This window comes from Laccaria bicolor, genomic scaffold, assembly GCF_000143565.1.
Source record: "Laccaria bicolor S238N-H82 LACBIscaffold_2 genomic scaffold, whole genome shotgun sequence".
NCBI lineage: Eukaryota > Fungi > Basidiomycota > Agaricomycetes > Agaricales > Hydnangiaceae > Laccaria > Laccaria bicolor.
In genome coordinates this window covers 1,318,419-1,343,466 of record NW_001889873.1, presented here as the reverse complement: position 1 = coordinate 1,343,466, position 25,048 = coordinate 1,318,419, and the positions used below count along the sequence as shown (strand labels likewise).

The 25,048-nt window shown below is 48.4% G+C and overlaps 14 protein-coding genes across 14 annotated transcripts; 5 read left to right on the top strand and 9 right to left on the bottom strand.

The window, feature by feature from the left end:
- The first annotated feature begins 191 nt into the window (after positions 1-191).
- On the top strand, positions 192-901 carry LbMsrB (methionine sulfoxide reductase). The gene is made up of 5 exons (XM_001875154.1): positions 192-279; positions 330-458; positions 509-539; positions 587-712; positions 764-901. The coding sequence occupies exons 1-5, from the start codon at positions 223-225 to the stop codon at positions 817-819; spliced, it is 399 nt and encodes a 132-aa protein (XP_001875189.1). The 5' UTR covers positions 192-222; the 3' UTR covers positions 820-901.
- Positions 892-1,696, bottom strand: LACBIDRAFT_176790 (actin filament-coating protein tropomyosin). The gene is made up of 4 exons (XM_001874584.1): positions 1,638-1,696; positions 1,285-1,589; positions 1,133-1,223; positions 892-1,065 (listed from the first exon to the last, which is right to left on the bottom strand). The coding sequence occupies exons 1-4, from the start codon at positions 1,662-1,664 to the stop codon at positions 994-996; spliced, it is 495 nt and encodes a 164-aa protein (XP_001874619.1). The 5' UTR covers positions 1,665-1,696; the 3' UTR covers positions 892-993.
- A 775-nt stretch (positions 1,697-2,471) lies between these two features.
- LACBIDRAFT_305457 (uncharacterized protein) lies at positions 2,472-4,554 on the top strand (the record flags this gene model as incomplete). Its single annotated transcript, XM_001875153.1, has 11 exons — positions 2,472-2,496; positions 2,545-2,572; positions 2,620-2,714; positions 2,767-2,924; positions 3,076-3,241; positions 3,302-3,473; positions 3,614-3,941; positions 3,996-4,085; positions 4,138-4,221; positions 4,281-4,412; positions 4,465-4,554. The coding sequence occupies 11 exons, from the start codon at positions 2,472-2,474 to the stop codon at positions 4,552-4,554; spliced, it is 1,368 nt and encodes a 455-aa protein (XP_001875188.1).
- Positions 4,555-4,814: 260 nt separating this feature from the next.
- On the bottom strand, positions 4,815-8,063 carry LACBIDRAFT_305456 (Cl-channel protein; the record flags this gene model as incomplete). Its single annotated transcript, XM_001874583.1, has 21 exons — positions 4,815-4,943; positions 4,997-5,175; positions 5,228-5,564; positions 5,616-5,641; positions 5,693-5,832; positions 5,884-6,042; positions 6,093-6,170; positions 6,220-6,233; positions 6,283-6,414; positions 6,466-6,495; positions 6,549-6,587; positions 6,635-6,756; positions 6,809-6,901; positions 6,957-7,032; positions 7,084-7,191; positions 7,239-7,255; positions 7,312-7,328; positions 7,387-7,436; positions 7,488-7,591; positions 7,637-7,713; positions 7,765-8,063. The coding sequence occupies 21 exons, from the start codon at positions 8,061-8,063 to the stop codon at positions 4,815-4,817; spliced, it is 2,226 nt and encodes a 741-aa protein (XP_001874618.1).
- Positions 8,064-9,038: 975 nt separating this feature from the next.
- On the bottom strand, positions 9,039-9,694 carry LACBIDRAFT_305454 (uncharacterized protein; the record flags this gene model as incomplete). The annotated part of the gene is made up of 2 exons (XM_001874582.1): positions 9,039-9,353; positions 9,410-9,694. The coding sequence occupies 2 exons, from the start codon at positions 9,692-9,694 to the stop codon at positions 9,039-9,041; spliced, it is 600 nt and encodes a 199-aa protein (XP_001874617.1).
- Positions 9,695-9,843: 149 nt separating this feature from the next.
- On the top strand, positions 9,844-11,221 carry LACBIDRAFT_305453 (uncharacterized protein; the record flags this gene model as incomplete). The annotated part of the gene is made up of 6 exons (XM_001875152.1): positions 9,844-9,899; positions 9,948-9,982; positions 10,134-10,402; positions 10,455-10,820; positions 10,874-11,097; positions 11,143-11,221. The coding sequence occupies 6 exons, from the start codon at positions 9,844-9,846 to the stop codon at positions 11,219-11,221; spliced, it is 1,029 nt and encodes a 342-aa protein (XP_001875187.1).
- An 82-nt stretch (positions 11,222-11,303) lies between these two features.
- Positions 11,304-12,181, bottom strand: LACBIDRAFT_171564 (uncharacterized protein; the record flags this gene model as incomplete). Its single annotated transcript, XM_001874581.1, has 5 exons — positions 11,304-11,541; positions 11,590-11,602; positions 11,664-11,828; positions 11,882-11,983; positions 12,037-12,181. The coding sequence occupies 5 exons, from the start codon at positions 12,179-12,181 to the stop codon at positions 11,466-11,468; spliced, it is 501 nt and encodes a 166-aa protein (XP_001874616.1). The 3' UTR covers positions 11,304-11,465.
- A 2,973-nt stretch (positions 12,182-15,154) lies between these two features.
- On the bottom strand, positions 15,155-16,638 carry LACBIDRAFT_305450 (uncharacterized protein; the record flags this gene model as incomplete). The annotated part of the gene is made up of 8 exons (XM_001874580.1): positions 15,155-15,388; positions 15,442-15,591; positions 15,644-15,830; positions 15,883-16,001; positions 16,059-16,238; positions 16,303-16,436; positions 16,497-16,546; positions 16,595-16,638. 8 exons carry the CDS (start codon positions 16,636-16,638, stop codon positions 15,155-15,157), a joined length of 1,098 nt encoding a protein of 365 aa, XP_001874615.1.
- Positions 16,639-16,833: 195 nt separating this feature from the next.
- LACBIDRAFT_321815 (uncharacterized protein) lies at positions 16,834-17,796 on the top strand (the record flags this gene model as incomplete). The annotated part of the gene is made up of 5 exons (XM_001875151.1): positions 16,834-16,926; positions 17,039-17,082; positions 17,147-17,191; positions 17,248-17,637; positions 17,734-17,796. Coding segments are annotated over 5 exons (633 nt in total), but the record flags the coding sequence as incomplete, so codon positions are not given.
- A 43-nt stretch (positions 17,797-17,839) lies between these two features.
- On the bottom strand, positions 17,840-18,457 carry LACBIDRAFT_229349 (uncharacterized protein; the record flags this gene model as incomplete). The annotated part of the gene is made up of 1 exon (XM_001874579.1): positions 17,840-18,457. One exon carries the CDS (start codon positions 18,455-18,457, stop codon positions 17,840-17,842), a length of 618 nt encoding a protein of 205 aa, XP_001874614.1.
- An 80-nt stretch (positions 18,458-18,537) lies between these two features.
- On the bottom strand, positions 18,538-18,876 carry LbErv1 (sulfhydryl oxidase; the record flags this gene model as incomplete). The annotated part of the gene is made up of 1 exon (XM_001874578.2): positions 18,538-18,876. A coding segment is annotated over one exon (339 nt), but the record flags the coding sequence as incomplete, so codon positions are not given.
- A 517-nt stretch (positions 18,877-19,393) lies between these two features.
- Positions 19,394-21,008, top strand: LACBIDRAFT_321813 (uncharacterized protein; the record flags this gene model as incomplete). Its single annotated transcript, XM_001875150.1, has 5 exons — positions 19,394-19,404; positions 19,506-19,534; positions 19,868-19,959; positions 20,014-20,731; positions 20,853-21,008. Coding segments are annotated over 5 exons (1,005 nt in total), but the record flags the coding sequence as incomplete, so codon positions are not given.
- A 271-nt stretch (positions 21,009-21,279) lies between these two features.
- On the bottom strand, positions 21,280-22,668 carry ZIP-B (ZIP-like iron-zinc transporter; the record flags this gene model as incomplete). Its single annotated transcript, XM_001874577.1, has 8 exons — positions 21,280-21,405; positions 21,456-21,691; positions 21,744-21,814; positions 21,865-22,066; positions 22,118-22,226; positions 22,278-22,361; positions 22,418-22,448; positions 22,502-22,668. The coding sequence occupies 8 exons, from the start codon at positions 22,666-22,668 to the stop codon at positions 21,280-21,282; spliced, it is 1,026 nt and encodes a 341-aa protein (XP_001874612.1).
- Positions 22,669-22,910: 242 nt separating this feature from the next.
- LACBIDRAFT_305444 (uncharacterized protein) lies at positions 22,911-24,762 on the bottom strand (the record flags this gene model as incomplete). Its single annotated transcript, XM_001874576.1, has 7 exons — positions 22,911-23,327; positions 23,384-23,576; positions 23,625-23,907; positions 23,964-24,174; positions 24,235-24,307; positions 24,360-24,506; positions 24,566-24,762. 7 exons carry the CDS (start codon positions 24,760-24,762, stop codon positions 22,911-22,913), a joined length of 1,521 nt encoding a protein of 506 aa, XP_001874611.1.
- Positions 24,763-25,048: the final 286 nt, after the last annotated feature.

Here is a 25,048-nt window from a genome sequence, read left to right as displayed (position 1 = left end):
ATGCAAGACAAGTCGAGTTTTCGAAACTCAGCCATCGACCGCTCCCCAAACCCGTAATAAGATTGGAAGGAGAGTGGAAGGGCCATTTTTTTCTTGCTAATAATTGATGTGTACACAGTCGTATTGAGTGAGCTATTATAAGATTCTCACGTGCACATGTTCACTATACGTGCATTCACCGCCCATACCATCAGAGCCCGAGCATTCCTTCTCTCTCGAACAATGTCATCCGTGAATAAATCCGACGCAGAGTGGAGAGCAACACTTTCTCCAGAACAGGTACTCGAGCGCTCTTGACGAGAGCTACACCCGCTCATGATTACCTCCAGTTTAGAATTCTGCGCGAAAAGGGCACAGAGGCATCTGGCACTGGCGAATATAATAAACATTCTGCTCAAGGCGTATACACTTGTGCTGGGTGTGGTGTGCCTTTGTATAAGAGTACCACCAAGTTTAATGTCTGTCGCCTCCTCTTTACGTCCTGTCCATTGGGCTGATATCACGGCAGAGCGGATGTGGATGGCCAGCTTTCTTTGATGGTGCGCTGAGACCGCATCGTTGATATAATATGCTGACCAGCGATCAGCTATTCCTGGCGCTGTAACCCGCCATGAGGATAAATCGCTGTTCACGACAAGGACGGAGATTGTGTGCACTGCATGCGGCGGCCATCTTGGTCACGTCTTCAAGGGCGAGGGGTTCCCCACACCAAGTACGTTGCATTTTCTGTTCAAATGCACCGATTTTGATATGTGTAACTCAGCGGATGAGCGCCATTGCGTCAACTCGGTCTCACTCACGTTCCATGACGAGAAATAGCAACTGTAGTATATACCTCAGCTGTAAGGATCGCCAGTGAATGATAATGTGATCATCAGCATCTGATAAGCTCGTTCCAAAAGACATTATTTCATGATCAGATCCAAAGTAAACTATACAAAAGGGGAGGTTGGGTACGCGGAAGGTGCGCGATATGATGATGTCGCGATGAGATCACAGGTCCTGCATGCTCGCCTCGAGCTCCGCCAGTTCTGCCTGTGATTTCTTGTACTTGGCTTCCGATTCCTAGTTATTAGTTTGGAGGTGATCAGGGATGGGAGTGACGCGATAGACAGGTTGGACTAGGACGAACCTCGTACTTCTTCTCCCACAAATCTCGCTCTTGTTCAAGACGCTGCACCTGGCGTTCAAAGTGCTCAGCCTTGACGTCTACTTGTCTCAACCTAAGAGCGAAGAGTCGCGTCAACAATCAGTCACCCAAAGGAGCGGGTGGGAGACACGTACCTCTCAACTGTCTCTTTGACGTTCTTCTCAGCCACATCAAGCTCCTCCTCCAAAAGCTGCACTTTCCTCTGGAGCCCCTCGCTCGTCATCTTTGTTTGTTCCCCATCAACGTTGGCAGTCTTGTACTCCGCAACTTTCTCCTCAGCCTTCTCGAGTTCCGCATCCAGCTGTGATAGTTTGTGCTGAAGCGATGTGATCTCTTGCTCCTTCTCGAGGAGCAGCTGCTCGTACTTCTTGTTCTTTGCTTCCGCCTCCTCTGCACGCAGAACGGCGTTGTCTGCCTCTGTGCGTAGCGAGTTCAATTTCTAAGCAGCGCGGTTAGATAATGTGGATGATGAAGGATGATTACTGACATCCTTGATTCTTTCTGTGCCGGACATGATGGTAGATGGGATACTTGTGAGATGTTGTTGAAGGTGTTACAGTTGAACAAGTGATATGGGCTAGATTAGATCACACGTGACTACATAGGTACTCATTTAGATATCTCTCAAATCTCTCTAGGATATCTCCACGATTCTCCAGGAATTATCTCTTCAAATCTGTAATGACTCCAACTCCTCCGTAAGCTCTCGATACTTCTTTCTGGCAGTCTTCTGGCTGCGTTAAATGAGCACAACAAAAATTAGATCATTGCAAACCTCATTGTCGGTCTCCAGTTTGTCAATCTCCTGCTCGAGTTGAACCACTTTACCGCCTAGGCGATCGGCCTTCTCAGTGACCAATCGTATTCTTGGTGGTGTGCGTAAACGCCCAGGCGATTGACGAGATGGACGCACTTTGCTTCATTGCTACTTATCTTCTCCTGGGCCACATGTAGTTCCTTTAGTAACGCGATGTACTGGCGGGTTAGATCCACCCTCTCTTGCAACTGATGAGCTTGAGTTTCCTTCTCCTTGAAACGGGATTTATTCTCCTCCAATCTACGTTCTGTTTCCATGGCCTTCATGGTCGCCTGACTCGACCTTACACGAAGGGACTCGAATGTCTAGAATGAACCAACTCAGCACGAACGCGTCGAATAAAGCGCCAGGAACGCGCCCCCCTGAGCTTCATCATCGTGAGGTAGCAATAGTAAGAGGTAAAGAGCAGCAGTGGCGTGACATAACAACTTGGTTGTAATCGATCAGCTGAATTTAGTATCTTGTCCAGTTTCCTATTATTCAGATTTATTGCAGAGCCTGCTCATGGCTGCATCAGTTCCTCAAGAAGGTTTTCAATTTTCTCTTCGTTTTCAATAAAGTAGCTGAAAGTATACAGAACTTCCAATACTCGAGACCGTCATCAAGTGTGTATCGTCCACACCATCTTGACGCACACCTGACCCTTTGAAAGTATCCGGAACAGGCTCACAGTTTTGAAGAAGGATAGAGGCGAGTTTATCAAGGCTCAAGATGTCAACTCCCTATACCAGGCCGTCGTGAAGCAGGGTCGGTTGATCCAATCATCTTTGATATCGCAGCTTAATTCCTATTATTGCAGTCACAAAACTCAACGACGTCCGAGATGACAATACAACGTATAACAACAGGCTCGACACCACTCTCGCAGACGTATTCAGCCTCCTTTCCCTCTTCTACCTTACCATCGGCAAGACTAAGGACACCCCAGCAACCTACTGCCAAATCGCGTCCATGAGGGTCAGTCCGCGCTCTCTCTCAAGAGCCCGTCGCGTATCCTCTTCAATCTTACAATGAATGAGTCGGACAATCCACAGACATCTTGAATGGAACGCCGGGCTCTAGTTCGTGAGGCAGTGACTCGTACTTATCAACCTGCTCCCTCACACAGCAAATCCTCAACCACATGAACGAATCCACCGTATACAACGAAACCGACCTCGCGCCATTTCATAAACGGCTAAATGAACTTCGGCAAATACTCCAACAAGATTCTGAGAGCGGGAAGCATCCAAAGGCCCTCGTGAAACTCCTAATGCGGCAGCTGAACGAATGCGGTAAAGAAAGCTTACTTCAAACCCCCCTCTTTGCACTGTTAATCGCCATAATATGGGTAGATGCCATCGTGACGCAACTACAAGATTCCCTTTCGATCCTGTCACCGGAACTCGTACCCGTGCATCAAAGGCTGGTCACCATCCGCCGGCAGCTGGTCGCCCTCGCGGCAAAGGAAGGCTCACACAAGGCTGAACTCAAACCGCTCCAAGAGGAACTCCGAAAGATTGATTCGTTGAGTACTTCTCTCGCTTGATCAAGTCTGTTGCCATACTTTGCTCTCGGAGTACAACCTCCTTTACTGGGGACCAATGCTGACTGACCTCTGCTTTTTCTATGCATATCGCCTCATTTCACCTCGTCTACGACCACAGAGCGCGCGTTGACGGGAAATTCCTCGGCCCGGGAGGCATCGTGCCAGCATCGCAGGCAATTTGTATCTCACTTTTGGAAGAAAGCTTTGAGATCGCGCAGGAAATCAAAGCCCACGAAGATTCAAAGAACGTCGGGTCATCGCTAAAGCCCATATACGACCGCCTCAGCGATATTCGAGCAGAGCTGGAAAGCTTGGTCCTAACGCATCGATGGACATTAAGGGAGACTGATTTATGGAACTACTCTCTGAGCCTCCAAGAGATCGATAAAATGAGAGTGGATGGAAAGTTCATCGATTCTGAAGGGAATCGACCTCCGGGGCAATACGTACGCTTCGAAGAATGCCTCGATGGAACGATGTTGATCTCATCCTCCTCTTAGGTACTTCTCTACTTGCTCAGGAGATGTTACGGCCTCATATACAGGCTATTGTCATCTAGTGAGCCAGTCTCGGAAGAGCTGATGCCCATCGTACGCAAATATGACTTGCATCGTTTCTTTTATTTGATAGAAATTCATACAGGCCAACAAATTGTCAACGGTGAAGAAATGTCTCAACGAAGTCTTGAAGTATGGTGGACCCTTCAACGCCAGAGATCTATATCCTGTATCTATACCTCTTCTTGACCTACGAATGTGAACCGATGACTGACCACCACCCGCCAGTACCAACTCGCCCTCTTTCAAATCGATTCGCTGAGGAAGGACGGCCGTTTCATTGGGCTGGATGGTACTGTCCCTGAAGGTCAGGGTATCGTCATGGCTCATCTAAACGAATGCCATGAGCTGGTTGAAATGGTGCGACATCCTCCATGTTTCGCAAGACCCAATCTCATGATAGTTTTTGTAGCTGAAGGAGTCTATGGACGAAGAGGAGACAGAGGAAGAAGATTATGAAGATGAAGACGATGCGTCCGATCTGGATGACGGTGATGATTAACGACGGAGTGGTGGCATTGTCAACCCGCTAATGGACGTCTCTGTATCATTATGATAAACTTCTGATACTTCCCTCCCTGTTCCATCGGTATCTCTGTAACAAATTAGACTATAAACTCCAATAAAGATTCCGATTAACATTTCTTGAAGGGATTCTTCCCAGCTGCACATGCCTCTTGCAATCATTAATTTGAATTGCCTGACATATCCAGGGTAAATAAAATACATCGTCCACTCAACATGCAATAAAGTTCAATGGTATCATGATCCAGATCTCTCCGCCAGAGCAGCAGCGTGCGGAAAGTGACTCGTAAGCAAGGCAACGACATCTGTTTTGGTCACCATTCCCGTCAACTTTCCAGCATGCGTGAAAACAATTTGCCGAGGATTCTTGTGGGTCGGTCGGATCAGGAGTACTAAGAAATGAGACGGAAGCAACGTACAAGTTTTTGGAACATTTTCACGACTAGTTCTTGTGGGACCTCTTTGCGAAGCTGAATTACGGCTTGTTCCAGGGTCCCAGAGAGATCCAGTCGTTCATCTGCATGTATCCGTAGGTGGTTCTGTGAAAATGTGCAGATTCGCCTGCTGGTAAGGGCTTCTTCTGAAAGCAACGCATTCGCTAGAATGATATGAGCCCAAAAAACGTGAAAGTACAGGTATAAGAGACGAACAAATGGCCAGTTGTAGTTCCTCCCGAGTTGCATAGCCAACAAACTCGCTGTGCCTATCAACGACAGGAAAACCGTGGAATTCGTGCTTTTCCAGCAGCTGAATCATTTCCTTGACAGTGGTTTTGCCATCTTCGATAACAAACAGAGACGCAAGGGGCTTCATCAGAGTGGCGCCGGTCTCTCCTCTGTCACGATAGTCAACAGGAGGCAACCATGGGTATCGGCGCATGGCGATCCAGACCGCATAAATCCCGTCTTTTCCAAGAGCGTCCCCAACCCATTTCGAGGTCATCACGGAGATCATGATTGGGAGCACATGCGAAAGCGCGCCGGTTAACTGACAATCATCTTTGGGTCAACCTTCGCACAACCACAACAAATTCTTTACCTCGAAGAGGATAACCACCAAGGAGACTAAGAATCCCATCAGACGCCTGGAAAGTGGAAGGTAAAGAAGACACTCACTTGTCATGCGTGTGACGCCACCCAGCATGGCAGAAGCACCGATGACTGCGTAAAAACCAGGGGAGATGCACCTCACAGAAGGGTCGGGAGGACACGACAAAAACATCCAAGCGGTGGGATAAGCTCTGTAAAGACTTTGCCTGAAGGAAATCAATCATGCAATTCCGGTTTTTGTTGAATGGTAGACCTACGTCACCAAACCCATCGCTCGACCCAGACATGCTCCAATAGCGATTGTCGGTAGGAAGATACCGGCTGGAATCGACATGCCAAACGTCCAAGAAGTTAGCGCCATCTTCATGAGGGCGGTAAGTATCAATAAAAAGATGTTCTGTCGAGTCGCAGTTGGGCTATGTTTTTAATGAGAAAGTCTGACATATGAAGAAATAAACCATCTGACTTGCAAAGACCGTGGTAATCCCCTTTAGTTGGGTCACACTCTTGGAAGAGATTCGCTACCAACTCCGATGTTTGAACACTGGAACGGATCAGACATACACAGAAAAAAAGAGGCAAAAAGACTGTACCGTGCGAAGACTACCTGGTAAACTATGAGTAGGCAACGAGGTCAAAACATTAACGGCACTTACAAGGTAGCTCATGGCGGCGGTAAAGGCACTAACCGATACAACTTCTAAGATGGGCCAATCCGCCAGTACGCTCTGCCTACGAAATATCGCGATTTCCACGTTCAATCTGATAAGAAGTGACCCTAAAACTCCCTAAAACCAAAATTTAGATCGTTCATCCATCAGAAAACCTAATGTCCTTACGCCAATCACCCCAAGAGTTATCCAGGGAATCTGAGAGGTGGTAAGGACTTGATGTTTTTTTTTTTCGAAACATGAGAACTTACTAGCTCGAAGGCTCGCCACGTATCATCCACGAATGTAACCTGTGCAAAAATTGAGTTCAAGTGCACAGGTTGAGAAGATATAGTACCTGAAAAAGAACCAGTTTTGCCGTTCCAAAAGGATTTACCCATTGAAGGGCGACTGCTGCAACGGCGGAAGCTACGAAACCCCGCCACATAACATCGGTTTCGTTTGCAAATGTATCAAGTTCTTCACGGCCAGGTTGAGTACAAGTTCAGTAGACGTTACAGAGAAGACACACCTTCAAGACCAAACAGTACCCCGCCGAGAGGACTGCCGAAAGCGACGGAGACGCCTGCGGCTGCGGCAGCTGCCAGGACTCGACGTTTCGAAGCTGAGATTGAGAATTACTATAGGTGCATGATGAACTGCATAAGAGGGCCGATTACCTTCATTGTGTCGGAATTGCTTGAACAACCGAGAAACTAAATATGCCATGCAACAAGATACGTGCACTAGGGGTCCCTTCACGACGCGTTGAATATGAACGGTCAGAAAAAAATCAATATAACTCACCTCTTTGCCAAGCGATAACCCTGAAGCTACAGTGAGTGCTAGACCCAGAGCTTTAATAAGGAGGGTCCAAGGCGTTAGGAATGAGTCGAATACATAGCCTCCCAAGATCTACAAAGAGTGAGCGCCTTTCCCTTGGTATTTGAGCAAGACCTTACGGCCTTGATCTCGGGAACTATATGGGCAGGACTTCAGGTAAGATTAAATTTGAGAAGTTCCTAATCGACTCACTTCCGGTATGGAAAGCGCTGGATGAAGATGTAAAAGATATTAGGTTCAGGTAGTTATTCAACTGTAGACACTCACTAAGGGGCATAATTCACAACAAGTAAAGCAGCGGCTCCTGCGAATACAATCTACACAAAAATTCTGAGACTGCAGTGTGTGGTCAGAGGCCTGTCACTCACTGCAAGTGCGACGTACACAAAAGCTTGCAGTAGAGAATGCGCAAAAACTGATTTAATATGCAGGTAGTCGCTCCAAGTTTCCCAATCCTTGCAAACTTCGCCAGCTACGCAGGCCTGAGAAATCGTAATCTAGAAATTTGAAGACTTACGATCCAGCCCCGAGCAACACGCGACTGAGTTGTAGAAGAAGCCATAAGAACAGCGCCCTTCACGAAGATCACCCAACCTAACATTTAGTTCAGCAGAAACATAAAGGAAGAATATATAACCGAATGACCATTTCACCAACACGTCCAACCACGCTCCAGCCATACCAATTCCCATTCCCGTCACAATTACCACGACCCACATCCTCGCAGATTCTATTGCTGGAAGCAACGCGCCACGAACTCCAGCTTGCGAATGAAGAGCATGATCTCGTTCTCGTTCTGCTGCCTCTTCGTGTAGCCAGTCTATTGAACTTCCATCTTTATACTTCGGCGTGCGTGCGGGTGTGAAAGGGGGGAGGTGGCCATCTTCTGTCAGTTCATATTGCTCCCCGTCGTGGAATAACGTCGATGTATGGTCAATCGGCATTTCAAATGCACGGCGTCGGTGGCCAAGTCACTTCAGGGCGCTATTTGGACGTGCTAGCTTTGCCAAACAAAGTCCCTCATTTCTTGGGATGAGCGCACGATGTCCAACGTTGCGCAAGATGCCCAGCCCATGACGTCGGCGCTGCTGGATCCTCTAAACGATCTCCAGTCTTTGGCACACACCTTGTTTCTATCACTCTCCCCGGTACAAACCAAACCCCCGCCCCCACCGCCGCTGCAAGCTTTTTTATCTTGCGACGAAGCACTTGCCTCCGCCGTCAACTTGGCGTACACTCACCAAAGGAAACAAAGAAGAATAGAGTCACTAGAGAATGAAATTCTGGAGCTGGATAGGAAATGGCGCGAGATTTGCACCGAGTTAGCAGAAGAGAAACAAGAGTTGGAGGATATGATAGAGGAAGGCGACGAGAGAATTAAAGCTATTGAAGCAGCTAAGAAGGGTGCGCACACTTGTTCCCTCGCACTAAAATTATCTAAGCAGCTTAAGCATCCATCCCATACCCCGAACTTTTGGCCTACGCCCAAAGCCTCAGTGCTTTCACATCGGCACCACCAAACATGCCGGATATGAGTCTTCCCGGACAACCACCACCGCCTCTCTTCTTCCCTCCCTTCCCCAACGAGGAAAAAATGCGGCGTGGTCGGCTGAATGCGGAAGCTCCTCTAGGCTTACTGGGAGAGACCCACTCAGTTGGACGTCGTACGTTGATAATGAACTTCATTTCACATTTTATGCTCATAAATAACGTAGCGCCAGCCGTGTCACCGAAAGCCGAAATCGGTCACAACATCCCTGGCGCAAATCCATATCGACACGATTTCAGAGCTTCTCACCCCCAAACGTTCGATCTTGATTTGGACTTGAATCCTGACCTTTAACTTGTTGTCGTATTCTAAATATCGAGATCTACAGAAGCGATGTGCGGGTATATGCGTCTAAAAAGATGGAAAAAAGTCACTCTGAATCCTGTTCTGGTCCTGTATTCGAAGCGGGCTCAGGGTCCTCCAGTCCATTGGCAGACTTCAGCGCATGAATCCTCTCAGCGATACCCTCGGAAATCCTTTGCACCGGGCTTTGAGACGTCGACCTTCTGCCAACAAAACGGGTCCCGTACTCATCCAGCTGCCTCCTGAAACCGGAATTTGGATAAACAACACTTCGCAAGTCTTTCACATGCGCTATGGATTCACTTGCGGACATTGCAGTTGTCGCCACCAGATAAGCACACACGACGGTGGCGCTTCGGCTGATACCTTGATGGCAATGGACCTTTTGAGCGACGGTCAAATTAAACCAAGGCCAAAAGATGCGCGATTGACACTTACCAGCACTTTGTTGCTGTCATTTTGTGCCAATGCCGAAGAGATGAAGTTGGTGGTCGTCTCGAGATGACGGAGAATATTTACGTGTAGATAATCAGCGATGGGAATGTGAAGCGTTTGTTCGGGAGTGATTGAGGTAGGGAATGTGGGTTGGCACTCGAGCACTGAGATGACATGAGTTATTTCAAGATTGGTGAGTTCGTCCTTGTTGGATGCGGTATGCAAGTCGGACAAGTAAATCCTGGGAGTGATAAGGTTGGCTTGCTGTACGAGACGGCTATGATTCATGATGGTATTTCGTAGAGTGTTGAGCGTGTGAAGTTGCTCTTTAAGTGGGTGGAAAGGAGAAATGTAGCAGAGCGGCTGACTTTCTGTCCGAAGCGCACGGAGATACTTTGCGTGTGAAGTTGACTCGCTTCGAATCCTCCGTCAATGGAATGATTCAAAGGCTGTTTGAAGCTTTTTTTCAGGCTCTCGCTTTCCTGATCCTTGCGTGAGTAAAGGTGGTTTGCAAATGGACATATTACTGAAATTTTAACAGGTCGGGTTGGTACGTTTCAACTGTTGACGTTGGAGGTCTGTCGAGTACCAGCTCCTTGCACATCCATGGAGCTCAACAGTGTTTGATGCAGTCAACTGGCTCATACGCTATCGTGATCTCCTATTTCCTGGGGGTATACTGCATTTTTTTGTTCCGAGTTGCGACCCACTGATGAAGGTCGAGAAGTGTTATACCTGGCATGTGTAAATGTCCTTGTGCCATCTCAACTGGTTCTATACCTCTATCTTTGCTCTGGCCGTCGGACCCACAACGTGCCAATTTATTCCTTTCCTGACAAGGCTTCCTTGGTGGAACCATACCAATGTGTAAACATGAATGGCGACTTTGCCCAGTGCGACAAAGCAGGCTGTAACGGGCGATGGAAACCTCCACGAACTCACCATTGCTCCTCATGTGGTGTATGCCGTCTCGAATTTGACCACCACTGTCCCTGGGTATGGAAGGGGGGTTATTTCTCTCATATTTTATGCTAATTATAGCTATCAGATTGGAAATTGCGTCACTCTTTCCCGACAAAAGGCGTTTCTGGCTCTGCTTTACTTGACGCCTGTCGCGTTTGCCGTGGCCGTTCTTCCGATCGTGCATACCCTATACCTGCAATTTGTTTTGGCCATAAGTGTTTCTAGAGCCGATCCCTGGACGAACGAAATATGGTGGGATTGGATTGGATCTTGGATTCTTTGCGCCGGTCCACTGGGTAGGTGGCCAGTTGGCGCTTTCTTGGGGTTTAGAATTTTGTGGAGCATGGATCATGGAGACGTACCGCCATACCCCGGTCAATCTATCGACCAACCCCATCTCAGGATCATTGGAACTTGCATGATAGCATTCTTGCTTTCCGCTTTTGCGCTGGTAAACTCAGAGCCTCCGTAATGCGTTCTTTTGGTATCTGATACCTATCACAGGGAATGGCGCTGTTCTCGACAAAACTGGTTTTACAGGGCACAACTATGCTTGAATCCTTGCTTAAGAAAGGCAGTAAATACCCCCTCCTCATTTGTATCCCTGTCCAGTCAAACGCCTTTAATGTCCACGACGTCGTTCCAGGAGAGCGAATATACGATCTTGGCTCTGCGCAAAACTGGAGGGTATTCATGGCTAGTCAGGTGTTCCCCTGCGCTACTCTTGGGTTTGTGCATTTTATACCTTGTTCTTCATTGCTTGACATCCACAGACCATACCAGTGGCCAAAGCTCAATCCTTGTATGATCCGAAGGATGAGGGCAGCAGGACGTACTGAAGTAGCGGATTAATGCATTGTATATACAGGTTGAGACGTCCGTCGCAATAAGGGAAGTCCTAGTTTGGTCACTGAAGTATATCACAAACGTCGCTCTGTCAACTTCATCCAGTGCCATTCGCTGCGTAAACAGAGAAAGTCTATCGTAAGGTACATCTTATCCAAAAAAAATCAACGTGAACCAGCACCCCGGGTGAAAATCGAAGCGCACCAAGTCCACAGGTTGGCTAAAATCTAGTCAAGACGATGTGCGAAGTTCATTCGTCTCCTTCCGCCTTTACGCCGTATTTTGAGGTATCTACGCCGTGATGCTGGTGGTTGACAAGGTTGAACCTGGGAAATAGTCAGTTCTGTATGCCAACGAGATACAATACGTCCTACATCGGGAAGGCAGCTGAAGACGCAAGCGGGAAAGTAAGAGTCAGCACGATGGGGGCAATGAGGAGGGGACGTACAGAATTTGAGTTGCGAGAACTGAGAATTTCTGAACGCGGCAGCTTGCACCCATTCGGGTTGAGGAGATTCGCCGTACAATGGCTTTCCTTCCCTCGCACGCTGACTCAACTCCTCCATGTCCATTTTCTCCTCACGACTGTTTTCAGACCAGCCCCAGAAGCGAACTAGAGTGGTGTCGTCGGGTTCGAGACCTAACTTTACGGGCAGGTTGGCTTACCACTTGAACGTTGATACGCCAGGAGGAAACCGCTCACGAAGCCCAGAAATCCTCCAAGTCGAAGAGGTGTTTTCAGACGAACTCTAGTTGGGTCCGCCATTTCTGAAGCAAGCATTGAGGATAAATAAAAAAGCAGAGAAAAGAAGGTAACCAACCCCAGAAGATCAGAGCAGCGGGAAAAGCACCAGTAGCACCAGCCCAGACCGCATAGTCGGAAGGCCTGAAGTATCGTATGACACGAGAGGCATGAGGATCGGCGTCGATAAGAGGGTAAGGAGTCTCTATGACTTTGTTAGGCATGGTAACTTGGTAAAGGCTTTGTCGCCGTTACGGACAATGACGGCGCACACCACGTGACTGTTTTGACCTGCCCTCAACTTGAATTTTGCTGTGAGTCCAAATGTGGTACAAGCGCTGTTGGCTTTGTCCACCCCTTCGACGGCGACAAACCGCTCAAACTCAAACCATGAGCGTCTCTAGGACTATCGCCAGTCGAAGGGACCGTCGCCAGCAATCTCTACCCTACGCTCGCCCACGTCAAAAACCAGCATCAGTAAGCGTCTGGCCAGGCCTTTTCCTAGTCTTCTCATGTTTTCCTCTAGTCCTGGAGCTTCTCGAATATATTGAAGTATATCATCCCCTCCCGTTCCGAAGAGCTTGAGGAGGAGGAGCAGGGAGAGGAGCAGCAGGAATCTGATACCGATGATGTGCGCCAGTCTGTCATTCCTATTCGAATTTTTGTTAACTAAGGAGGAGTACAGTCTAACAATGATTCGGAACCTCCCAACGCAAGGATGACAATGCCGCCTCCACCACCCTCACCACGAAGGGCAGAGCAAGCCGCACCGTCTTTTCTGAGGACACCTGTGAAAGCTCCAGATGTCCTAACGCAGCCACCCGATAATCTCCAAACTGTCAGCAATTTTTTGTCTCACAGGACCGAGAGTGGGATGAGTGGCAGAGAAGTCGAACAGCTACTCACCACGATTCAAAAGTGCACACCACGTGAGTTCTAATGTCACAACCGTCATCTTCACATATTGAGTTTGAACAGGTTTCCGCTTTGATTCCATCCCCCCCTCCGCTCCGTTCGACTCCAATTCGACTCCAACTCGGCCCTTATCAACTCCGGCTGGTACCCCATCTGCTTCGCCTCGCAAAACCCTGTCGAAGAATCCTAATGGAGTGTACCGCTGGGAAGGTGCTGGAAGTGCGAAGCAGTCACGTTCCCGTAATCGATACGCGTCGCCCGCATTCGGTGCATCTCATTCGACGCCAGAACGTTTGGTCATGAAAGAAATTAGTTCGAGTCAGGAGCAACGATCCGATAGTAAGAGGCGTAAAGTAGACGACGAGTCTGTGGAAGAAACCTCTTCCAATGCAGAAACGTCGACGAATGGCTCTTCACTTCCCTTCCCTACGTCAGGTTCACCGACCGTATCTCGAGCAAATGGAGTATTCCCGAAGGTCCCTTCTACACCATCCCGTCTCCGCATACCGACTGTACAGAAGCCTACGGCACCTGCTAATCCTTCTCCGCTGCGACAAGCATGGTCCGATGCCTCGTCCACATCACCGAATGACGGAAAGCAGTCACCACCACCTCCAAGACAGTCCAAAGCAGCAAATTTTATGGCCGAGTTGATTAAGGAGGTCACACCTCCCAGAAAACCCGACGTTAGTAATCCATATCAAACTGCAAGTCCTGTCAGCAAAGTCGGGCCACCAAGAAGAGCCAATAAAAGACTTCGGGCAACAGGAAAACCCACTGTACCTGCCGTTGTGGAGAAGATGCCTGAGGAAGAGGATGCCAAGGCTAATGCTTCGAACGAAAAGGAGGAGAGACAAAAGGAGTATTCCCCACAGGCCATCATCGAGGCGACTGTACCCAAGGTATTTTCGAGTTCCATTGATACGTACCGCCCGCAGACTAAAATTATCGTAGGGAAGCAAACGATCTCGTCCTCCAGCCCATTTGGAGAGGTCCCCTTCCGCTCCAGCTTCTTCCAACGCAAGCTCTTCACGCATGAGCACTCCATCGCAACATGAAGATCAGGTCGTTGTTGAGGACAGGAAGGTCCCTTATGTCGTGGAAGAATTGGACGAAGACGAAGACGAATCTTACCGTAAAGCCAAGAAGTCAAAGCCCTCTGCCAACGGTAGGGGCTCCACCTCCAAGTCAAACCTGACGATAGTCGCTCCATCGCCGGATGTTGTCGTCGAAGAAATTGTCGATGTAGCCATGGAGGAATCTGAAAATTCAGTCACTTCTTCGACTGCGAGATCGGTCAGCCCCACAACCAGCGCTCCACGAGCCTCCTTCAGCTTTAAATCGACTTCCGCGCCAAAGGAGCCTAGTAAACTGCGGTATAGTTACCAACCAGATGGTAATCTAACACCTTTGAAACCTGCTTCCGCGCCGGAGGTTGCGCCCACTCCCACGTTCAACTTTGCAGCATCGGCAGCGGCGTCCGCTTTTACATTTGCCGTGCCAAAGGAACCAAAGGTAGACGCCGTTGGCGACAAAAAGGATGCGAAGGAGAGCGATGCCAGAGCTAAAGCACTTGCGGCGGATGTTTCCTCTCTTCCGACTTTTGACTTCACCTGTAATGTGACGACGGTTTACCCCTCTACTCCGGCACATGTCGAAGCACGGCGTATTGCTGCATCCCTCCCTTTGTCGTCGTTACCCACCTTCGATTTCAACGTAAAGAATACCAATGCATCCGCATCTAGCAGCAGGTTAGAACCAGCTGCGACCCCGTTCGCATCTGGAGCAACAAAGCCAACTGCCGCTTTCAATTCTGATATGTCATTTTCGACCTCTACGCTGTTTAAACCAGCACCAGCGAATACCCCTCCCGATGTACCTCACCTTTCAGACGCTTCAAAAGCGCCACCTAAAGCATTCGATTGGTCGGCTGCTGGGGTAAAGCCCCCTCCAACTGCAACTGCATCTGGCGGCAACTGGACGTGTTCAATGTGTATGCTGTCCAATCCAACGACAGCAACCGAAAAATGTGGCATTTGCGATAACCCTCGATAATTCCTTTACTGTGTTCCTCGAATTCTAGTCTATTTGTTTTCTTGCAACCGAACGATATCCAACGATATCTCATCATTCCTCTACAGCATTCTCTTTTTTTACCATTATACATACATACTTGTACTTATACACTCCTCCTCGCCCTGGCAAGCTGTAGTCAGTAGGGGATCTTCGTCCCTTGTAGCAATTGAATGGGGCTGAAGGGGACGCGTTATCTTTTCCATTCGTCATGACCCAGGTGTCTGCTTAGTGAAGTCTAACCGCCGCGCGATTGAGCGCCCTTTTTCGCTTGGCGAGGAAAGTTTGCGCTTCAACATATTGTTCCTTGCTTTCACAGCAGGTGCTATTTCTACGTTGCCGTCCACCTCCTCTAAAGGTCGCTCGACCTGTATAGCACATTTTGGAAGTTTGGAAGGGTGGGAGGGATACGGCAGGGCGGTAAAATATGGATGGAATAACGCCTAGACATGAATATCTTAAGATATGAAGGTGGAAAAAGTCACTTTGCGCTGACCTCTTTCGCATTAATGCGTTTTCGTGGCTCAAATATCAAGCATTTGCTTAGGAGATTTAAAGTATCCGCGCTCGCAGCAGTGAATAAATCTCTCAAAGGTGTCTTTGGAAATAGACCAACAGGAATGTAGTCGGGGAGCTTGGTATGTCCCTAAAAAAAGGGACGTTTAGGGGCAAGATAAATGGCAAGAAAAGAAACTTGCCGGCCAGTCTTCCTCAGTGGGTGTACCAAGAGCCCGAAAGATGGTTTTTAATTGGTCCATATCGCTCTCGCCAGGAAGATATGGAATTCGGAGCATAAGTTCGGCGAAAATGCAGCCAACGGACCAGATGTCAACTGCTGAGCTATAGTAACGGCTACCGAAGAGCAATTCTGGTGGTCGATACCAGCTTGCATGTACCAAATTAGTTACAACCGTGGAGGAATGTATATGTGGCGCACCGCGTGATGACTTGACATGTCATTTTGTATCCTGGGTCCGCATACTCTCGTGCAAGACCAAAATCGGCAATTTTCAGCTGCCCATCTGAGGCTATCAACAAGTTGTTCGGCTTCAAGTCCTGGAATGTTGTTGGTCAGCCGAGACTAGCCTTGAACGCATGCATGGAGCAACATACACGATGCAGTATCCAATTGCGGTGACAGAACTCAAGACCACGGAACGTCATAGCCATCCAGCTCTTGATGTCCGCAGGAAGAAAAACAAGGGACCTGTCTTTGATGATCATTTCGAGGTCGGAATCTAGAAATTCGAGGACAAGGTTGAGATTTGTTTTAGACGAGAACACGTCGAGGAGCTAGAGTTTAAGGAGAGAGAAGATGTTAAGTTCGCTCACGGAGTAGATGATATCCACAACGCACCTCTATTACATTCTGATGTTTCAACTCTCGCAGGTATTTCACCTCGCGAATGGCAGACATGTCCAAACCATCCTTGAACTGCCCGACCTTTATCTTTTTAATGGCGACCTTTCTTCCTGTCGAGGCCTCTCGACCTAAAAGTAGTATGAAGGTACCGTCAGCCCACAGACTGTAGTGGAGATATGACCACTGACCTTGATAGACAACGGCGTATGTTCCCTCACCAACCTTTTTGTCCTTAATCCTGTAAACGCTAAGCATAGTTGTTACTTTCGATAAAGATTATACGCACCACCTCTTTTGTCTGTCGGCATTGGCTTTCTCGACCACATCCATGATGAGGGCGCCGAGCAGACTTTACAAGAACAAGACTTCACAGTAAGCGTTTAATAATAGACTAAAGCTGTTGCCAAACATGTACATACAAGCAGATTACCACGTGGAATTGCTTTCAATTTGAATTTCTAGTTGAATTCAAGCTTGCTTCCTTCCCTTGCCAATGCTGGCATTTGCACACTTTCCTTTCACCAGGCTGTATTTTTGATTTTGACGACATGCCTCCTTCTTCATTCAACAATTTCTACGATATATTAGGAGTTGACAAGCACACCTCCACTGACGATGGTGAGTCTCCACAACCGGAAGCATTTCGGCCTTAATTTAGATCCATGCATAGTGCGCAAGGCGTATAGGAAGAAAGCGCTTGAGACTCATCCGGATAAACTTTTTCCTTCAGCAACCGAGGAAGGAAAGCAAGCTGCAGAAATTCAGTTCCACAAGGTCGGCAATTACGTCCAAATCTTGGTCTTCACATCGTGGTGAACGTTACTATGAACCATGGCAGGTCCGCGAGGCGTTCGAAACCTTGTGTGATCCTGAGAAGCGTAGGGTACGCGATTTAACGAGTTATATTTGTATTCCATCTGTTCACCCCATCACCTCAAGGCATACGACACGCGACTCGGCATGAAAGGAGACGCTCAACTCATCTCTGAGGAATCCGTCCGTCGAATGGCTGAACGACGCGAATGGGCTCGAAAGCAACAGGAAGAAATCCAGAAGCGAGCCGACGCATTTCAGGAAAAGATTCGACGAGAACGGGAAGCCAAGGAACTGGCTAAAGCCAGAGAATTAGAACAGGCCGCGATGGCGGCAGATATGCTGAAAGAAATGTACGAACACACACCTGGATTCACGGAAAGGCGGGAGGCAGCGCTTCGGGTTCGTTCTTCTTTCCAAATCTTCTACCAAATTCGGTCCTCACGTTTTCTTAGCGAAAGGCCGAGCGCGAACGTGCAGAGCGACGCAGCCGCGGACAACGCCTCCGATCGTAACGTACGCTGAGGTTATGTAGTCGGGACCATATTTTTTATTTTATCTATTTGGGCAGCCTTTTTTGCTTATTGTATACCACTAACACTGTTTCTGTAGACTAGAAGAGCCTACCTCGACCCACCTCACTTCTCCTCACATCATATCTGTAATGGTTATTGATGAATGTTGAACGTTGATCTCGATGAATGTGGGTGCATGAGCACTATTGAAGTCTGCCAATGCCCAATGATTCTAGTCGACTTTTAGCGATCCTGCCAACATCTTGCACTGCCCTGTTCAACTCGGACAACCACGAAGTTGTACCGATTTCCAACGGTGTAAGAGTCTCAATGGCAGGTTCATCGGGTGACAAGGAATGGCTGTAGCCAAGGACGTCCTCCATCTCCTCTGCTATCACAGCGCGACTGCGACCATTCACAAATGTGATATACCGTAAACCTGGGTAGCATGTTTCATAACATGGATTGAGGTGGTTCAAGCGTGCTAGGACTTCTGGTGGGGTTGGTTTGACTCCCTGTGCGCCTTGTTCCTTCGCACTAAGAGTAGATAAGGCCTTGCTTTCCCCAATCCGCGGATGGCCAGAGATAAACTCTGACCGGGCGGGTATATCCCACTTGTCTATTTCTGTAAGCGCTAGATCGATGAGCTGGTCGTAGGATGTGAGAGGTGGAGAGGATGCAATAACATTGCTGAGTTGCGGTTCGAGGGTGGTCAGGAGAATTGGGGAGGGTTCGAAGAGTAAACTCAGAGCACGAGCAAGGGGCGAATCAGGCTCAGAATGGCATGCTTGAATCTCTGCAAGCGATGGCAAGGTAGACATGGCTGTCTGTGGTAAAGCCTAGGACCCAGCCCGACCGCATCTGGTATTGCATTTGTGAAGTCCAATATAAAATTATCCCCCTAATTACAGCTACCATCCGGAGGTCCATCTTTCCATCTCTCATCAACTTTCGCGCAATCAAACTCCTCCTTTCCCAGCTTCGAGTTTACCTCGTTATGTCTCTCACACAACCAACGGCTCAGGGCCACCCGTCCACTGACATCTGGCGCGTGCTTCTCAATATCCTGACCAAAGTCGTCTGCACACCATTTGCATGGGTATAAAATTGGAAGAGAGCGAAGGAGCATCAACATGTTGGCGCGCTGTGTAGGGGTGGGTTTCTCAGGGTAATAAGCGGCTGTGGTATGAAGGAAAGTCCAAGTCGCACGCCCCAGTTGCTCGACATCTGGGGGACAGTTGGGTGGTGGTTCGTTCGGCCGAGTTGGTTGCTCCTTGATGGCTTGAGTGGTATCTACAGCTGAAGCTGTCGAGCCTGCGGCGAATGAAGTCGTGATTCCTGCTGCGCCAGCAGTTGTCGGGATATTCGCCTGTCTCTCGCTTCCCTTCGGAGTGGTTGTTTTCCTGGTAGTAGTAGCTCGATGTGAATCGGCTTCGGTGTAGTTCGTTGTGCCTGGCTGCCAGTTGCGAAATGCTGTACATATTTTGCAAGGCTTACCATCTGGCCCCATCACCATTCCTGGTGGCATTTGTCGTTTTGTGGGGGAACTGGCAGTGGTAGCATTAGACATGGCGTCGTGGATCAAATCTGCACCAATAATGTTGAGCAATATTTTCGGCACGTCCGGCCCGAAACTTTGGTCGGCATTCCTGAGCAGCCTCTCAATATTTGACTCTCATTTCATCCATGATGCATCGATGACATTCCCTTGATGCCAGCAGATCCGAGAATTGCGGCCGTCATGACGCGTCTATTAGGTGTGACGGATGTACGTCGGTGTTATCTTTCGTTATCTTTGAATTGAAACGTTCCTTATCGCTGCCAGCACAAATGCCAACTTGCACAGGTTCTGCTTACTTTTCAGGCTAGCGCAAAAACGTGCAATTCTCGACTTTGAAGTGAGTCCATGTCTCTAGATCTCCATCAGTACACACAGGCTGCTCAATTGTCCTACACTCAAGCAACAGAATCCTTCCGCGTTTTGGCACGCAGTCCACGGTCATCATCATTGGATTGCCGGTACATATAATCGCCCTGGATGTGCTCAGCGTCTTAGCGCGTCGTAGCCCAACTTCCCCCTTCTTACCCTCACCCATTCGTTCGCTCGCTGAAGATGCCAGCACAAACAGACGATCACTACATGAAGTTCAATAAATCTGGACGGCCCTTCCTCAGAGTCAGCTCGTCGGTTCATTTACCCTCTAGACCTTGAGTTGATGTCAACCCTCCAGGATATTCTGAGTATCTTCAGTGCGCTTGTGGTTGTTCTCCCTCTGGGACCTCGCGAGAATTTCTTCCGAACGTTCCAAAACGCTTTTACTTTGTGAGTCTCCTTTATTCTTCCTCGTTTTGCTGGCGGCTCATATAAAAATACAAGTGAAGATGCAGCCAAAAGTCTTGCTTATATCACCATCTCGCAATCAACCTCCGGACCAAAACCAGGAGACCCGAAGCAAAGGGTGAACATAACTTTTGAGATGGAGAGGCATATGGCCAAAACGATGTGCCAAGTATTCATGGACGCTCGATTGATCGAGAACGCCGCGGATCAGTCGTCTCTCGTCTTCAACGATACTGGTTTTTACCGCCTCACACCAAAAGGCTTGCACGTTGTTGAACGGTTCATCAGTGACAACGGGATCAACAACGCGGACCGACTACTGCCCGTCTTCCGCTCACAACCCATCTGCATAAACCTCGTGCCCTTCGAGCGTACACAGAACGAGGACGAGATACACATAACGGACCCCATGCTCACAGCGTTGTTCCGCCGTTTTGCTGGCGACCGTCCAAATTATTGCGCTTTGGACCACCACCCCAAACAAAACAGTGATTCAGACAAGTTCCAAACACATAACGAGCGATCCCGCGGTATTGTCCTATCGGATGTACCAGAACGGGCTGGTTCAGGGACTATCTCCATCCCCATCCTGAGTAACATCAGTGGCGCCAAGGAGCATCATCAACAGGTTCACAAGCACTGTTTTAGCGCGAGTAGTGCAATGGACTGGTTGCGTGATTTCACTTGCGTCGTTACCAGAGATGAAGCTGGTCTGTTGGCGGCTCACTTTGTACGCCTCCAACTCATCACGTTGGTGAGTAGTAAGGCAAAGAGGAGTGAATTGGCGGTCTTTACGACTGGTACTGTTGGGCATAAGGTAAGGGACTTGCAATCATTCTTACTTAATCCTCACCTGCCGCTGCCCCGCTTTGCAGAATCGGGGAGAGTTCTTGGACACCTCAAAGGCTATCTACAGGATAACGGACGAGGGTCGAATAGCAGCCCAATGGGACTTGTTGTCCGGCAAAAGTATGAACATCTATGCCGCACAAGATTCAACGGTCAGTCTCACACACAACCATGAGGAATAACCCTCGACCTACTTATCTACGAACATTGTGTCATGTACCTCGTGTCGCCCGTATCATTCCTCGGTATAAATTATTTTAGTACGAATCAGACTATTTGTTGCAAGATATATCATTGCTTTTTCCAGGCCCGCGATGTATAGCAAAATCCATGCGTTATATTGATACAGTGTGCAAATGCGAAAGTCCGAATGAGTAGGTAGCAACGTACAATTTTGACATGCGCGAGTCTAGAGTTGCATCGGGTATATTCTTTTCTTCTCTTTTCAGGGCCTTATGCCCACTTTCCAAGGAGTGCCATGATAGCACAGCCAAGACACATTGAGCCCACAGCATACGCAAGCTTCCCATTTGACGCTTCCATCATTTCTTGGTTAAAGAGGAATTCGTGTGCGAACAACTGTGAACGCAATTAACTTCAGCACTTTTTTCGCTCATAACAAGACGAACCTCCACTAGGCCGGTATACACGAGAATTCCAGAACTCAGCGCGTCAAGAACGCCGCTGACTATTGACGCCGTGGCACTCCCAGGGTTGTATGTGCCTTTTATGCCGAGTCCAATGGCGATCCCTATGGGAGTTGTTATCCCATACAAGAAGGCGCCAGCGATTGGTATCCAGTTTAAATGAACGGGGAGCTGCAAATGAGCTAACCGCGATCCAATCCCCAGTCCCTCGAATGTTTCTATGGTTTTATTTAATCAAGAAAGGTTCGAGAGAGTGCACACAGTACTCACGATGGAAGACAATAACGATGAAGAGCACTTTGAACCCTTCGTCAACTGCTAAAGTTAGGCCAATCAGGACGCTACGTAGAAAATAAGCATATATCGAGAACTTAAGAGACGTCGAGCACACCTGTGAAGGACAAGACCAAATTCAAGGATCGCAACGCCGATGAGTTGCGTTGTTGCCGAGTCCTCGAGAGAGTGCTCGTGATGATGGTCCTCTCCGGACTCAACTTTCTCAATGCTGACCTCCTTCTGCAGAGTCGAGGCTTGTTCGGCTTTGCTTTCCGGTCCATGCGCGGCATGGGAGCCAAGGTTATGACCGTGCGCATCTGTTTGAGTAACATTTAATATGCATATATCAATGCAAAGAAAAAACGCACCGTGTGATTTTCCCACTTCCTTGAGCTTCGACGTTCCCCACCGAAAGGCAACGATCTCAACAATAAATATAATAAATATGCTCAAAAGGCACAGCGCAAAAGCATAAGGCTGCTAACGTGTCAGGAGGCGGATAAAAATGTCATGCTGGGTAAAACTGACATATTCTGACCATCCAGAAGGTAGACACGGCGAACTCAGTGCGCTGATCGCAGGTGAAAGAAGGTGGATGAATGCCGTAGCAATCTGTATCAAATACGTCAGGTGAGTCGTTCAGATTTTCATGACAGTCGAAAACTCACGATCACCCCAGATCCAAAGTATTTTGCGAAACTGAGTATATGCGTGTCAAAAGCTTGATGCCGATCGACGGCTGAGATGCTCACTCAAAAACACTTTTTGGGACATGCAGCCATGAAGACCGTTTTGCGAGAACAGGGAAAAGAGCACCAGAAGAAGAGCCGATTAGGATGATAAAAATGGATGCGACGCGTAGATGCATGAACTGGTCACGGGCATCAACGACGTTACAGGCAGAGCCATCAGACGACATTGCGGGAGGGAGGCAAGGAGAGTGTCGTAAAAAAGAAGCGTAAAGGGAAAGTGCGACAAGCAGCGCGAAAACTGACGACTGGGCAGGTCCTCAGAGACATCGATAGATGCGTAAATCACGTGGCGGGTACCCTGCCAGTTATGGTCATACGGACTCTGTATTTGTCGTCAGTTATGACTCAACATTTCAGCGAAGAAAAAAAAACTTTATTGCCCTTGAAATAATCCTACACGAATGCTTCTTCATAGTTCCTCAATGAGATCAGGACGACTCCCGGATATCGATCTATCTGCCTTCACCCCCTTTTCTTCCTTTCTTCGAGATTGTTCTTCTCGATACATGTCGGCCCTTTCTGCTGACTCCCGCGATATGTTTTGCAGGACGGTAGTAGGAGTAGAGAGTATATAAGCGAGATAGAACAAGATTTTGCGCGTGACGTGGTTGGTACCAGCCGTCGAAGAGGACCCCGCTAGTCGCAAGGGTGATGAAAAGAGCCTACTTAAATCGGACAGGACGAGAAGAGGTGTGCCGTGCGGATGCGAAGAATAATCGACCCCCCGCTGAGTGGGTTGTGACGACAACTGCGTGACCCATAAGGGCTTCAGAAGATGCGCCGCGTCTTGTAAGAGAAGCGCAAAGAGATCGGATGATGGTACACCCTTAGAAGAAGAAGAAATCTCAGTCAAGAGAAGTCAGTAAAGACATGGAAAATTACCACGTCGAGCCTTGACCAAATGTCCGTTATGACGGCACTGATATCGGAATGTAGAGTTGTTGCCCTTCGCTCGACGACGAAGGGGACGAGCTGGGAAATAAGGCGTCGCGCTTCATCATAATTCGGGTCGTTTGGTGTCAGTGTTGATAGCGGCGACGTTCCTAGATGGCGAGTAACATAAGCGTAAGCAATACTAAGAGATCATCAATGTTACACTCTAATCAATGAAGATTCCACTGACCATATTGCAGACATGTTGAAGATGAGGGGAGGCCCATCCGTAACGGGCCTCAGCATAGCATCTGGAATGGGGATCTGTTCTGGCTTGGGACCATGTAATCTATGTGCTGCCTCTGTGGTGTTCGAAGGGGACTCCCACCATGGAGCTGTAATTTCCTTCTCAAGGTCCGGACTCGCCAAAAGTTGTTGCGATAACTCGCTCGTGGGATTTTGAAAGGCTTTCATGAATTTCGCGCGCTCCTTTTCCGTGAGCATCGTCCACAAAGCGTCAGGTGACGTAGACTCTGGTGTGGTAGGGTCGCCTCATCGCAATAAGTTGAGTTGAATAACGCCCACTCACCCAAATCCATTGAGTTAAGCCTGTTCGCCAGATCCGAAGGGTCATCCTGTTCATCTCCAGATCCCTCATCATCAATGATAGCACTCTCCTCCTCAAACTTCTTTAGCATCTCCAACATTTGTGCGCGCTTCACAGCATTTGTTGATGATTCTGAATGTATTCCGGCCTCGATTTCCTTTTTATAAAACGTCTCGGAGCACTGAGAATGTGCCTGTGTGAAAGGAAGAAACTTGAACAAAACGGGAGCTTGATCTAACATACAGCAACGCACTTCAGAGCGGAAGCAGATTAAGGAGCAATAGGGAACATTGCAGGTGGGGCAGTTGTATTTTGAGAATTGCCTTCTACATCTATGAGGAGGTAAGGCAAGGGAATGTGAAAAATCTATTGACGCACAGTCTGCAGGTTACTTCTTTGTTGGTGTTGGGAGTCAAGATGGAAGACATGTATTTGGTACTTGTGACTCTTGCCAAACACTGACCTCGTACATCTGGGGTGACATGAGGACGATAAGCTGCGATAAGTTGGTCAATGACTTGTAGACTCTCGAAAGATACTGACAGTTATCAGATACAGATACAGCAAAGATACAGCATACTTACCGCGTGATGTGTGGTCCCGTTAGGCGTCGTCCCTTTTCGTGCATCTGCGTCACCACAACAAGAAGCACCGCATCGCGAGCACCTGAAAGACGACACACCCTCCGTGTTCTTTCCGTCTTCAACATGCCTGCTAGCCTACCTTCCTGGCCCACATAAGTACTCCATTGTAGTTCTTTCCAACTTTCGTACTCAACCATGTCATTCGATGACATTGTCGGGCCAAGCACTACGCCCGTGGAAGCGTCATCTGAGCCTGACGTCCCTTTCGTACGCCAGATCGTTGCGCACCATGGACAACCTTGCACACATCATGAAGATGCTCCGGGTCCATTAACTTGTCCTCTGGCGTCCTTGATTTGCACCAGCGCCGTCTTCAACTTGGAACAGAAATTGACGGCAAAATCGCTTATGATGGCTTTATGTTCTCAAACAGATGAACACACATTCGATCCTGTCAATAAGCTTCTTTCGGGGGCCACTGTA

Bases quoted from the DNA above. Each gene is read 5' to 3' on its own strand.
- LbMsrB (XM_001875154.1), top strand. From the start codon at position 223: ATGTCATCCGTGAATAAATCCGACGCAGAGTGGAGAGCAACACTTTCT. The intron at 280-329 runs GTACTCGAGCGC...GATTACCTCCAG, and splicing joins CAACACTTTCTCCAGAACAG to TTTAGAATTCTGCGCGAAAA. The intron at 713-763 runs GTACGTTGCATT...TGTGTAACTCAG, and splicing joins CGAGGGGTTCCCCACACCAA to CGGATGAGCGCCATTGCGTC.
- LACBIDRAFT_176790 (XM_001874584.1), bottom strand. From the start codon at position 1,664: ATGTCCGGCACAGAAAGAATCAAGGAT. The intron at 1,590-1,637 runs GTCAGTAATCAT...CGCGCTGCTTAG, and splicing joins GCACAGAAAGAATCAAGGAT to AAATTGAACTCGCTACGCAC. The intron at 1,066-1,132 runs GTTCGTCCTAGT...ACTAATAACTAG, and splicing joins TGTGGGAGAAGAAGTACGAG to GAATCGGAAGCCAAGTACAA.